The sequence below is a fragment of the Rattus norvegicus genome, chromosome 2, assembly GCF_036323735.1.
Source record: "Rattus norvegicus strain BN/NHsdMcwi chromosome 2, GRCr8, whole genome shotgun sequence".
NCBI lineage: Eukaryota > Metazoa > Chordata > Mammalia > Rodentia > Muridae > Rattus > Rattus norvegicus.
The window spans coordinates 23,768,804-23,782,397 of NC_086020.1; the positions used below are offsets into that span (position 1 = coordinate 23,768,804).

A 13,594-nucleotide genomic window follows, 5' to 3' on the forward strand; every position below is an offset into this window, starting at 1 on the left:
GCTGAGTAATATTCCATTGTGTAGATGTACCACATTTTCTGTATCCATTCCTCTGTTGAAGGGCATCTGGGTTCTTTCCAGCTTCTGGCTATTATAAATAAGGCTGCGATGAACATAGTGGAGCACGTGTCTTTTTTATATGTTGGGGCATCTTTTGGGTATATGCCCAAGAGAGGTATAGCTGGATCCTCAGGCAGTTCAATGTCCAATTTTCTGAGGAACCTCCAGACTGATTTCCAGAATGGTTTTACCAGTCTGCAATCCCACCAACAATGGAGGAGTGTTCCTCTTTCTCCACATCCTTGCCAGCATCTGCTGTCACCTGAGTTTTTGATCTTAGCCATTCTCACTGGTGTGAGGTGAAATGTCAGGGTTGTTTTGATTTGCATTTCCCTTATGACTAAAGATGTTGAACCTTTCTTTAGGTGTTTCTCAGCCATTCGGCATTCCTCAGCTGTGAATTATTTGTTTAGCTCTGAACCCCATTTTTTAATAGGGTTATTTGTCTCCCTGCGGTCTAACTTCTTGAGTTCTTTGTATATTTTGGATATAAGGCCTCTATCTGTTGTAGGATTGGTAAAGATCTTTTCCCAATCTGTTGGTTGCCGTTTTGTCCTAGCCACAGTGTCCTTTGCCTTACAGAAGCTTTGCAGTTTTATGAGATCCCATTTGTCGATTCTTGATCTTAGAGCATAAGCCATTGGTGTTTTGTTCAGGAAATTTTCTCCAGTGCCCATGTGTTCCAGATGCTTCCCTAGTTTTTCTTCTATTAGTTTGAGTGTGTCTGGTTTGATGTGGAGGTCCTTGATCCACTTGGACTTAAGCTTTGTACAGGGTGATAAGCATGATTCCCTCATTTCTTGTATTCTGTTAGTGAGGCTTGTCTCTGAGTTCCCTATTTGAGTTCTAAATTTTCATTTCGTTTCCCTTAGTTGGGGTTTTCTTTATTGATTTTATTTCTGCTTCCAGATCTTTGAACTGTTTTGTTTCTTTCCTTCCACTGTTTGTGTTTTCATAGATTTCTTTAAAAGATTTATTCATTTTCTCTTTAAGGACCGCTATCATATTTATGTAATTATTTTAAGGTCCTTGCTTGTGCTACATTTATGTTCCATTTCTTAGGGCCTACTGTGGCACAATTGCTGGTCTCTAGTGCTGACATGTTATTCTGACTGTTGTTGTGTTTTTACATTGGTGTCTAAGCATCTGGGATTGGTATGATTATAATTCTAGTTACTGATATCTGGACTTGACTTAAAAAATTGAGCAGGATTATTTGTCTGTTTGCTTCTTTTCTTTGATTTTTGTTGCCTTTTCTGATATTTAGGAGGGTGGCTGTGTGTTGTATGCTACATAATATGTGGTCACTGGGGGAACGGGGTTCCAGATAAAATGTGTTTCTAGGTATTGAGAGCTGGGGTTATAAGGGGAATGGGCTAGAGTCAGAGGCGAGGGTGCTGAGGAAGTCCACAGGAAAGAGGGAAGCAGAGTATTCCTCCAGGATCTGCTTGGGAAATGGGGCAGAGGGTGAGTGAGGAGAGATCACGATAGCCAGTCTGCTAGAGCTGGGAATGAGACTAGGGAACTGGAAACGGAGGAGAGGAGGGAGAGCAAATCTGCTGCTCTGACAAGTCTGGCTGCTGAGCTCCCAGAGAATAACTGCTAGAGTTGGGGCTAGGACAATGGGATGAGTTGGGGAAAGAAAAATTAGAGGACAAGAGCTTTGTCATCTGCTGAAGATGGTGGCCTAAGAGGAGGGGAGGCTGTATCAAGTGATCTGCTACAGAGCTGGAGGGTGAGACTAGAGCATTGGACTTGGAAGGAGAAGGGGGATATGAAGATCTGAAGTTAGCCTACCTGACTCTCTCTTATTTAAAATCTCTAGCTCACATTTTCCAGCATATAGAGTAAGTCAACCAATACCTATGGTGATGGAACCCTCCAGTTCCCTGGCACTGATCATGTTTTCTATCATGGAACTTTAATGACATTTCTTTTCACTCTTAAAAGCATCCTACTTTGAGCAATAAACATTCTAGTTTTCATGTACTTATAACCTATTAAAAAGCTTTCATATCACCAGTGAATAATCAAGGCCACAACAGCGAAAATCCAGCTGTCATGGCTGAGCTGTGTGGTCTGAGTTGACCACCTTTGGTATTAGCAGGAATTCTGTTGGTTCCAAGCAAGCTAGAGCAAATAGATCACCTTGGGTTTCCATTTTTCTGAGCATCTCTTTTCTGCAGTCCTCTCTGTGAAATCAGTTACATGAGTCTTAGCTCCAGGCTATCAAGTCTACTCTGAAGAACCAAACAAAAGGAACTTTAGATGAAGTATTTTCATCACCCAGACTTTGACAGGGTTAAGACCTCAACCTTCATTCAGCTGGTAAATGACTCAGCCAAAAGAAATGGAAAAGACATGCTCAGCCGACTGCTGTTATCAGAAATGTCAGGGCTCATCGCCCACTGATCGTCATCTCAGGTGGACAACAATTCTGTCACCAAAACCTCCCAGTGTCCTTTCCTTGGTGTGCACTCTGAGTTTGGAGGAGAGGAGTGGAGTGTTCCTAGTAAGCCTTGGTTATGCATAGACTCAGGAGAAGGAAATGCAATGCCCTTCTTATGAATGCCAGCTCTGTCGCAAGGAAAGTGCACTCCGGCTTTGGAGAGATAGAGAACGAACCAATCCTCAGATCTTCCAAGACCCGAAAAGAAGGACCGTGAGGAAGAGTGTGGTAGTAAGAACACATGTGTTGGCTTCAGAATTTCTATTCAGGAAGAGGTTACGACACACTCTCAGCAGATGGGGACTAGAGGGCTTGTCCACAGTGGGCTTTGTACAGCATGCACACTCTTCATCAGGGGTGTTCATGACAGTCTACAGAAGTCTGCTGCACGTGTGTGAGGCCAACCCGGGCCCACAACCAGCTGGAAGAAGCATGACCGTCATCCCTACCACACAGCATGGGCTGTGCTGCTTCTGTCTGTCAAAGGCCTGGACTTAAGAGTACAGTGCTCTGTGCAGACACATAGCAGCTATCTAGAGAAAGCTCTAGAAAAGAGAGAAAAGGAAAACTACTCTTTTGTTTTCTTTAAAGATGTATTCATTTATTATATGTAAGTACACTGTAGCTGTCATCAGACACACCAGAAGAGGGCACCAGATCTCACTACAGATGGTTGCGAGCCACCATGTGGTTGCTGAGAATTGAACTCAGGACCTCTGGAAGAGCAGTCGGGTGCTCTTAACCACTGAGCCATCTCTCCAGCCTGAGAACTACTTTTTAAAATGATGCTGCAATATAATTTCTGGGGAAAAAGAGTAAATTGTGTTCCCAAAAAAAGATCTGAACTTTTCCTGCCGACTTTCTCTCCCCTTCCCTAGCTCTTTTTTCAAGGTTTCTCTAATATCCCCATATTAGGAAAGGGTCTATTTGCCTTAAGACTCTAAATTAACATCACTGTTCACCACTGAAGAAAGTCAGCACAGCAACTCAGACCGAGCCAGAGTCTATAGGCAGGAGCTGCTGCAGAGGCCGTGGAGGGGTGCTGCCTCTTGGATTGCTCCTCATGGCTTGCTCAGTCTGCTTGCTTATAGAACCCAGGACCACGTGCCCAGGATGGCTCCACTCACCACATGCTGGCCCCTCCCCAATCACTAATTACAAAAATGTTCTACACTCTTGCCTGCAGCTCAGGCTTACTGAGGCATTTCCTCAGTTGAGGATCTCTCCTCTCAATGACTTATAAAACTAGCCAGTGCACTCCCTTTCTTCGTCTTTTTCTTCACTAATGTCCAAGGCATCTTTTGGGGGAACAGTGCTGCTTACCTCTGTGGGATCCCTTGAGATACTTTCTCACTGCCTCAGACCTTCCTAGCAAAGCCAATAAACGCTAGAAACCAACTCATTGGCAAGGTTTTTCTTTTTCTCTTTTTTTAATCAAACAATTCACAAGTCAGACATCACAAAAGAGAAAAATGTCTTTTGGAGATGATTTGGCCTTGGTGAGGAGATGGAGACTCGTGTTACTAAATATAGATTTTGCAGATCTGTTGGTTCCTTAGCTCGTAGCATTCTGCTCCCTGGCTCCCCAGAAGCTCCTTCTCCTCCCCTATGTCGAGCGCTCTCAGAGATGGGAAGTGGGCAGGAGAGGTGATGAACTCGTAGTGATGGTCCAGATAGCGCAGGTAGATGAGCATATGCAGAGCATAGGCCAACACCAGCAACAGAATCAGAGACATGGCCAGGCCAATCAGAACAGCAGGTGAGAAGGAAGAGCTGCAGTCTCGAGCCTGAGAAAACTGTGCCCCCTTGATGGAGAAGCCTTGGATCTGTCCAGACAAAGAAAAGAACAGAAGTGACCTTCTAAGAGTCCATTCACACTGTGCTAATGGTTCTGGACCCTAAGTAACCAAATTTTACATGCTGCGTTAAGTTTTTTTTTAATTATTTATTTTATGTATGTGAGTACACTGTCACTCTGTTACTGTCTTTAGACACACCAGAAGAGGGCATCAGATCCCATTACAGACGGTTGTGAGCCACCATGTGGTTGCTGGAAATTGAACTCAGGACCTCTAGAAGAGCAGTCAGTGCTCTTAACCACTGAGCCATCTCTCCAGCCCATGCGTTAAGTTTTAATCGCCAACTTCCCATAACTGGAACCTCCTAAGAAGAGAATGTCAGCGAGGGAATGTCTGTATCAGATTCTCTGTGGGCGTGTCTAGGGGACAAATTGATTATACAAATATAACGTGTGAAGATCCAGCCCACTGCAGGCGGCACCATTCCCTAGGTTTACATCGCAGACTGTATAAACACCAAGTAAGTGAGCTGAGGACTAGGCATGCATGCAGACTAGCATGCTCTTGACTGTGGAAGTAGCTATCTGCTTCAAGTTTGTACTGCCTTGACTTCCTGCAGTGATGGACTGGAACCTGGAATTGTGAGCCAAATAAAGTGTTTCTCCCTTAAGCCAGCTCTCCTCAGGGTAATTTTGCAAGAAAATAAGAAAAGGAGTAGGGCACCTATCACTACCACATTATAGAATAATTTAAGTTTGTGATCTGATAAATATGATTCTGCTTACTCAGACAACGAAATTTTGTTTGCCTTGAGGGCTCATAGTATAGCCCAAGCTGACACTAAACTCACTGTCTTCCTCCTGCTTAACTTCATGTGTGCTGAAATCACAGACAGGAGCCACCATCTCTGGCAGGAAATTTGATTTTCAAAGAACACTGACCAACCGTTCTGGGATGGATGAGCTGTGGCAACTAAAAGTGTGCAGTTTGAGTCTCTGAAATGAAACATCTTTTAATCTGGTTTTAGGACTATTTGAGTTCATACAAAATGGCACATCTGCTATGTATCTAACTCAAAGGACGCTCTGGGTTTGGTAAGTATGGTGTTGGATGCTGCTGACAGGGAGTGGTTGGAAGGGAGGACATGACTACTGATATGGTGAAAGCCCAAACCGAGATACACACCGAAGGCTTTGTGTGTACCAGACACTGTTTACCCAACTTGGCCTTCATAGTAGCCCGTGAGCAAGTGACTATTTTACTGTAGCCCAAAGAAGAGCCTTGGGCTCAGGAAAGTTCTGTAATTCACCTGGAGTCACACAGCAGAAATCGTGTGATGATAAAATTTACACACGGGAAACCCGGCTTCACACACATGCGACTTCATAGGACTCCACGGCTTCTGGTGGAAGCCAACTCTCTCTTTTCTTGTCACTACCCTAGAAAGCTGTATGTGGGTCATATGCAAATACCATGCCACTGTGTGTAAAGGACTTGAGAATTCCTGGATTTGGCGGACAGAAGGAATTAGGGTCTGCTACCAATCTCTTGTGCCTACCGAGGGACAAATGTTTATTCTACAGGAAAAGCCAGTGACCCTGGAGTGTGGAGAGCTGTCTTCTGCGGACTCTCCTCTCCGCGGCCTGAGCTTGCACTCCTGCTTCTGTATACATGTTACACAGTCCTGGAGAGGAATGTGCTCCTCACTGCAAGTTCTCCGGAGTCTTGGGGGCTCTGTGAATGTACACTGGGGTGCTTCTCCCTTATGCTCTGCTTCAGAGCCTCGAAGCCAAATCATGTTGCCTCGCTCAGCCAGCACAGAGTTTCATCCCCTGAGTCTGTGACCCAGGCATCCCTGGTGGCTGCAAAGTCATCTTCCGATCCTCTTTTCCTATCCCTCATTTGAAATCCCCATCCCTTGCCTTTACCCAATTGTTTTTGTTTTGTTATTTCAGTCACAAAATGTAAATAACATAAAATATGTCGTCTTAACCATTAGCCTATGCTGCTCTAAGTGTTATTGTTACGCCATGCCTGCAATGGTCCTGAATGTCTCACACATTTGAGGCCGTGTACTTTCTACATGGACAAAGATGTACGGACACAGTTATGTAACTTAGCCGTGTGGCAGAAGAGAGATTTTTAAAATCAGATCGGCTTGACTCCAAAGTATGTGCTCTTCCCTTTTTCCCCTGCGCCTTTCACCAACACGATGGCTCCTCCAAGCTGAGAGAAATATATATGAATCTGTATCTCCATGTAAATACGGAAAAAGCGGGAACATGCCCTTATAAGGGATGTGCAACGCCACGCATGCTACTTCGGTGAGTAAGACTGGCCACGTAAACAAAATAGAGAGGCTTGATAGACTGTCTCTCAGTTGGGCTGCTGGGGTGCAAAGGAGCCAGTCATGCTCATAGGCGTTTCTCCCAAGGTTTTCAAGCTCTCCAGGCTACGTTTGATGGTTAAGATTCCATTCCCAGGCTACCTGTCAACACTGCCTTTCACACTGCAGATGTACTTCTTATCTGCTCTGATAAGATCACCCACTTCGCTCCCAGAAGGACTCTCCTCTCACGGAGCCTCTGGGCCCAGGAAATGTCAGTCACCAGGCTTCAGCCACAGCTGCACTAGGGTTTAGATAGGTGTCTAGAGAGTGGGGAAACAGGAAAGTAAAGGCGAGCCCTGGAGGGCTCAGGCAGAAGGAATTCTCCATCCTGCTCCATCTCATACCTCAGAAGACCCAGAATAAACCAATGCTACCTTAAAGGTACTGCGAGGACACTCTTCCTTAAACGGCTTGTTTTGGGTGGCTTAAACAAACACTGAGTTTCTTTGGCACCAAGTATGCAGGCTTGTAAAGCGTAAGTTTTCGTTTATTACCTGGAAATCAATAAACGTGACCTCCCACAGGCTTGTCACATCATCTGAGCTGCTAAGCAACAGGAGCGCATCGTTCCGCCGCAGGCTGCTGACGCGTTGGCAGTGGTAGGAGTAAGTTGACAAAGCATATATACCGGTTGCATTAAAAGTTGCTTGCACCGAATTGTTGAAAATTATCTCGACACGGTGTAAACTAAACCAACTCTGGCTGGACAGCTTGATGTAATTGCTTAGGGTGAACCTGAGGAGGATTGTACATTAGTGTTAGCTGGCGCTTTTTTTTTTGTTTTTTGTTTTTTTTCTTTTTCTGTCTCAGACCGAGCGTCATCCGTGAACAGTACAATGGCGCCCTCTTTTGTCAGGCTGTGGAATTGGGGAGAGGCTTCTCTTTGGAGCCAAACAACAGCCAGATAGATAAGAAGGCAAGAGATTGGGAACAGGAAAAAGAGCAATACGAAATCCTACAGGGGGGTGGGGGGTCCGGGGGCTTTTTTTTCTTTACTAAGAATCAAATTGTATATTTATAACTGCTATAGATTTAATAAAAGCTTAGGTGTATATTAACACAGAATTAAATTGTCGTAAAATAATAGGAGTAGGTTTATTACATTATCCTCGTGTCATATTGAACCTAGCAGGACAAAAACCTATTGCCCAATTTCCCTCAGATGCTGTGTTTAAGATGCCTGTCAGATTCAACCTGAGACCATCATTCCCACCACTAATGGCTTTAAATTGGAACATTCTCCAATCGTGGAAAAATATCGTGAAAATATATAACTCATGATAATTTTCTTTTATTTTAAAAGATGAGACATCACATGGAACAAAATTCAATACTGGTAGGATTAGAGCATCAGTAGTAATTGGATATACTGGTTGGATTAGCAATTACTTTCTTGTTCTTATAACTCAATATTTCTTATCTTTCTGTTTTCATGGGTTCTCTTTATTTTACTTTGTGTTCATAGAGAATTCTGGGAGCTGAGGTAAAACGAACAGTCTCACAGGAGGTAGAGGAGGCTGGGGCTGACACTTCCCATGGCAAGGATGGGAAGTAGTCAGAGCCCTGTCTTGTTAGTGTGATGGCTCACTAGAGATTCATCATGACCACAAATACATTGGAATAACAAGAGCCTTTTCATCTAAGAGCTGACCCCCAGGTGGGTCCAGGACTGCCCCTGAAAGCCATCCCAAGATGCAGCTCCTAGCCATGTCAGAGCAAGGCCTGAGGAAGTGGACTGCTAGGGTACCGCTTGTATAAGTTACAAGGGACGTACATGTTGGAAACATTTTTTCAACTTTTGGCCTTCTAAGCATAGTAAGCACAAACTTTCCTGTTGGGGTTTCTAATGTTGTGATAAAAATCACCGTGACCTAAATCCAATTGGACCTAAATCTCAGATAACCACACAATGGGGTAAATCAAGGCAAGAACTCTAACAAGTTAGGAACCTGGTGATAGGAGCTAATGCAGAGGCCATGGAGGGGTGCCGCTCACTGACTTGCTCCCCATGGCTTGCTCAGCCTGCTTTCTTATAGAGTCCAGGACCACCAGCCCAGGGGTGGCTCCACCCACAATGGCTGAGCCATCCTCCATCAATCACTAAGGAAGAAAATACCCAGTAGCCTTGTCCACAGGCTGACTTTAAGGAGGGCACCTTTTCTTAGTTGGGGTTCCCTCTGCTCAATTATATCTAGCTTTGTGTCACATTAACAAAAAAGAAAAACGACCATAGCAGAGCCCGCCTTGGCCAGAAAGGCTTATAGGGAGAGAAGATGGGCAGATGAAAGTTGGGCAAGTAAGTTCTATTATCCTCAAATGCTAAGACATAGAGGGAATATGGCCATACATGTCACACACCTTTGTCCTAGCTGCGGGAGAGGAGGAGGAAGAGGAGTGGCACGGGAGGAGAATTTACAGGACTATTTTCCAGTTGGGGAACAGTGCTATTTCAAAGCAAAAGTGCTTGGCGTTTCTAGATCAGATGTGCACATCTGTCCAGGTACCTAGTGGAGTCTGTTTCCTCATGATAATTCCTTGAAGGGCTGGGCATGTAGCTTAGTGTTAGAGTCCTTATCTAGCAAGCACAAGGCTCTGAAGGGTAGGAGTACGTATGTTCTACTTTATGCTCTGTGAAACACTACCATCCTATGGTGTGGGGGCAGCTGTCCTGAGGAAGAAAGCTGTTCATGGTCAAACCTACGATACGCTGGATTACTCAGTTATAAAAAGCCAATTTTCCTTAAAAACTTATCTTTTGAGTTGTTTGAAAGGAGAGGTGTGTCGTCACTCTCAAACAAGCCTGAATACAGAAACTTTTATCAGAGACTCATAAATATTTCTACATGGCCAAAGTGTACAGGAGGAGAGCACATATGCCCTAGCATCCCCTGCTGGATCTTCGCTTAAAGCTGAACACACTTGAGCTCATCTCACTAAAATGTCCATCCTATAGGAAGGGAATCTTTGCCCTATATGCGTGTGTGTGTGTGTGTGTGTGTGTGTGTGTGTGTGTGTGTGTGTGTGTGTGCGCGTGTGCAAGCATTCATATGAGGCCTGAGAACAACCTCTCAGGAGCTACCCTCCTCTTGCTATTTTAAAGTCAGAGCTCTCACTGTCCTATATGGCCAGTGAGACCCACAGGTCTACCTGTCTCCACCTTCCCAGTACTGGGTTTATAAGCAACACCACCCCTACCCAGCTTTTTTTAACGTAAGTTTTAACATACTCAGGTCCTCCTGGCTACATTGACTGACTGTGGGGAAAAAATTGTGCCTTCAAATGTCTTGATCACCAACTCTGAGAAAATTATAAATATTTTTATGGGAAGGAAAAATTGAAACAGGGTCTTACTGTGTGGTGTCATTTATCTGGAATTCATTGTTTACCTCAAGCTGACAGAGACCTGCCTGCCTCTGCCTCCAGCATGCTGGGGTTAAAGGGAATACGCTACCCAACACATGGAGAACATTGTTTGCTTTAAGTTTGTTGATTACTGGCTGCTAAGCTAAGTCATTATTTGTAGATGCAGCCTTCTATCCAGCAGAAAAAAATACTGAGGCCTTTATTGAATGATTGATGGGGAATTAGAACAGCAAAGATCTCTTCGTGGTGGTCAAATAGAGTGATTCTCATAAAAAGCTATGATGAATCACCTTAAAATAGAGCCTGAAGCCTACCAGACTCTCTCAGCGATATTTTTTAGTTCTGGGGAAAGGACCACATTCTCAGGTTCATGTGCGCTCAAACCCCTCAATGGAGAGATGGAGGAGTACAGGTGTTTGGGTAGTAGTTGAAAAAAGAATTCAATGATGGTGATGGTGGTGGTGGTGGTGGTGGTGGTGGTGATGACGATAATGAAAACATTCCTACAAGATTCCCTTACCTGCTGATTTCTCAGAGTACTGAGATATGTTTGGACTTCGTTGTGTAGAAAGCATTCCTACAGGATCCCATCAGACACAGCCACCAACCTCTCAGTGTAGTTAGATATGGAGTTTGCAGTGTCATAGCATGGGCACATGCCTGGCATGAGTAAATTAAGCAGCTCATAATATATCTGGCATGCTGAAACTATAATGTTTCCTACCTTATATCAATATCCTTGGGATTTTCAGCATCACCAAACTTTAAAGACAACCTAAGAAAATGGAAACAGTATCGTTCATCAAAACAGAAATGGCTCCAGGGGGTGCTAATGACTTGCAGAGCGAGCACTCTCACACACTGAGCCATCCCCCAGCCCTGTGCCCCACCTTCAAGTGGCAAATGATTACATTTACTGAGTACCTAGAATGTGCCTGGCAGCACTCTCAGATCTGAGGAGCCAGAACAAGATCCTTAAAAACCGTGCCCTTGGCTCCCAAACCCCATGGGAGAGAAAGTTGATTGCCCAGAAGTGTGGGCAATGCTGAGACTGCAGAACAGGAGAGACTGCCACTTCTCCCCACATTTGCCCACATCCTTGGCCCAAGAGGAAACATTATAGTGCCTCTGGGAACAGGAAGATTGGAGCAGTCAAGCTGCAGGAGCCCTGTGGTCCAGACTCTGCTGGGATCTAAGCAGACCCAGTCAGACAGCTCCCTGCACACAAATCCTGTGGGAGGGAGAGCTGGACCTTCAGAGGGGCAGACACGCCTGGGAAACCAGAGAAGACTACTTTCTGCCCACATTTCTGACTCTAGAGGAAAATGGCTAGCGCCATCTGGGCCCCATGTCCACAGGGATCTAGGAGAAGTAGGGGCAGATCCTTCTGGTTCCCACTCACAGGGACAGCTGTAAGCCAGTGGACAGGGATGACCACATGCCTGAGAGCAAACACTCTGTTACCATAACTGGCTGAAAGAAAACAGGAAAACAGGTCTACAGCACTCCTGACACATAGGCCAATAGGAAGGTCAAGCCACTGTCAGAAATTGCAAAACAAACCAGAGACAACCTGATGGCAAGAGACAAGCGCAGGAAACCAAGCAACAGAAACCAAGACTACATGGCATCATCGGAGCCCAATTCTCCCACCAAAGCAAACACTGAATATCCAAACACACCAGAAAAGAAAGATCTAGATTTAAAATCATATTTGATCATGATGATGGAGGACTTTAAGAAAGACATAAAGAACTCCCTTAGAGAAATGCAGGAAAATTCAAGTAAACAAGTAGAAGCCCTTAGAGGGGAAAATCCCTGAAAGAATTATAGGAAAATACAATCAAGCAGGTGAAGGAATTGAAAATAGAAACAAAAAAGAAAGGGAGACAACCCTGAATATAGAAAACCAAAGGAAGAAACAAGGAGCAGTAGATACAAGCATCACCAACAGAATACAAGAGATAGAAGAGAGAATCTCAGCAGCAGAAAAGTCCATAGAAATCATCGACACAACTGTCGAAGATAATGTAAAACAGAAAAAGCTACTGGCCCAAAACATACAGGAAATTCAGGACACAGTGAGAAGACCAAACCTAAGGATGATAGGTATAGAAGAGAGTGAATACTCCCAATTCAAAGTACCAGTAAATATCTTCAACAAAATCATGGAAGAAAACTTCTTTAATGTAAAGAAAGAGATACCTATGAACATAGCCTACAGAACTCCAGATAGATTGGACCAGAAAAGAAACTCCTCCCATCACATAATAGTCAAAACACCAAAAACACAAAACAAAGGAAGAATATTAAAAGCAGTAAGGGAAAAGGTCAAGTAACAAATAAAGGCAGACCTATCAGAATTACACCAAACTTCTCACCAGAGACTATGAAAGTTAGAAAATCCTGGACAGATGTCATACAGACCCTAAGAGAACACAAATGCCAGCCTAGGTTACTGTATACAGCAAAATCCTCAATAACATAGATGGAGAAACCAAGATATTCCATGACAAAACCAAATTTACACAATATCTTTCTACAAATCCAGCCCAACACAAGGAAGCAAGCTACACCATAGAAAAAGCAAGAAACTAATTGTTTTGTAACAAAACAAAGAAAAGAGAAGTACAAAAACATAATCTCACCTCCAAATACAAAGATAACAGGAAGCAACAATAACTATTCCTTAATATCTCTCAACATCAATGGACTCAATTCCCCAATAAAAAGACACAGATTAACAAACTGGATGCATAATAAGGACCCAGCATTTTGCTGCCTATAGGAAACACACCTCAGAGACAAAGACAGAAACTAACTCAGGGTAAAAGGCTGGAAAACAACTTTCCAAGCAAATGGTCGGAAGAAGCAAGCTGGAGTAGTGATTCTAATATCGAATAAAATCGATTTTCAACCAAAAGTCATGAAAAAGAATAATGAAAGACACTTCATATTCATCAAAGGAAAAATCCACCAAGATGAACTCTCAATCCTAAATATCAATGCTCCAAATACAAGGGCACCTACATACATAAAAGAAAACTTACTAAGTTCACATTGCACCTCACACAATAATAGTAGGATATTTCAACACCCCACTCTCATCAATGGACAGATCATGGAAACAGAAATTAAACAGAGACATAGACAGCTAAGAGAAGTCATGAACCAAATGGACTTAACAGATATTTATAGAACATTCTATCCTAAAACAAAAGGATATACCTTCTTCTCAGCACCTCATGGTACTTTCTCCAAAACTGACCATAAAATTGGTCATAAAACAGGCCTCAATACATACAGAAAGATAGAAATAATCCCATGCATCATATCAGACCACCACGGGCTAAAGCTCATCTTCAATAACAATAAGAATGCCCACATTTACATGGAACATATACATGGAGTAGAGCATTAAACAATGCTCTACTCAATGATAACCTGGTCAAGGAAGAAATAAAGAAAGAAATTAAAGACTTCTTAGAATTTAATGAAAATGAAGGTACAACATACCCAAACTTATGGGACACA

General features: G+C 43.5%; 1 protein-coding gene across 16 annotated transcripts in view; it reads right to left on the reverse strand.

Moving 5' to 3' along the window:
* Positions 1 to 3,920: 3,920 nt before the first annotated feature.
* The window catches only part of Atp6ap1l (ATPase H+ transporting accessory protein 1 like), a 42,190-nt gene continuing 32,516 nt past the window's right edge, over positions 3,921 to 13,594 (reverse strand). For all 16 annotated transcript variants that reach the window (XM_039102521.2, XM_039102515.2, XM_039102518.1 and 13 more), the window contains 3 exons: positions 10,785 to 10,835; positions 7,192 to 7,432; positions 3,921 to 4,335 (listed from right to left, as the gene is read on the reverse strand). In XM_039102521.2, the coding sequence (XP_038958449.1) occupies positions 4,033 to 4,335; positions 7,192 to 7,432; positions 10,785 to 10,835 (595 nt within the window). In that variant the 3' untranslated portion in view covers positions 3,921 to 4,032. The remainder of the gene's footprint in view (positions 4,336 to 7,191; positions 7,433 to 10,784; positions 10,836 to 13,594) is intronic.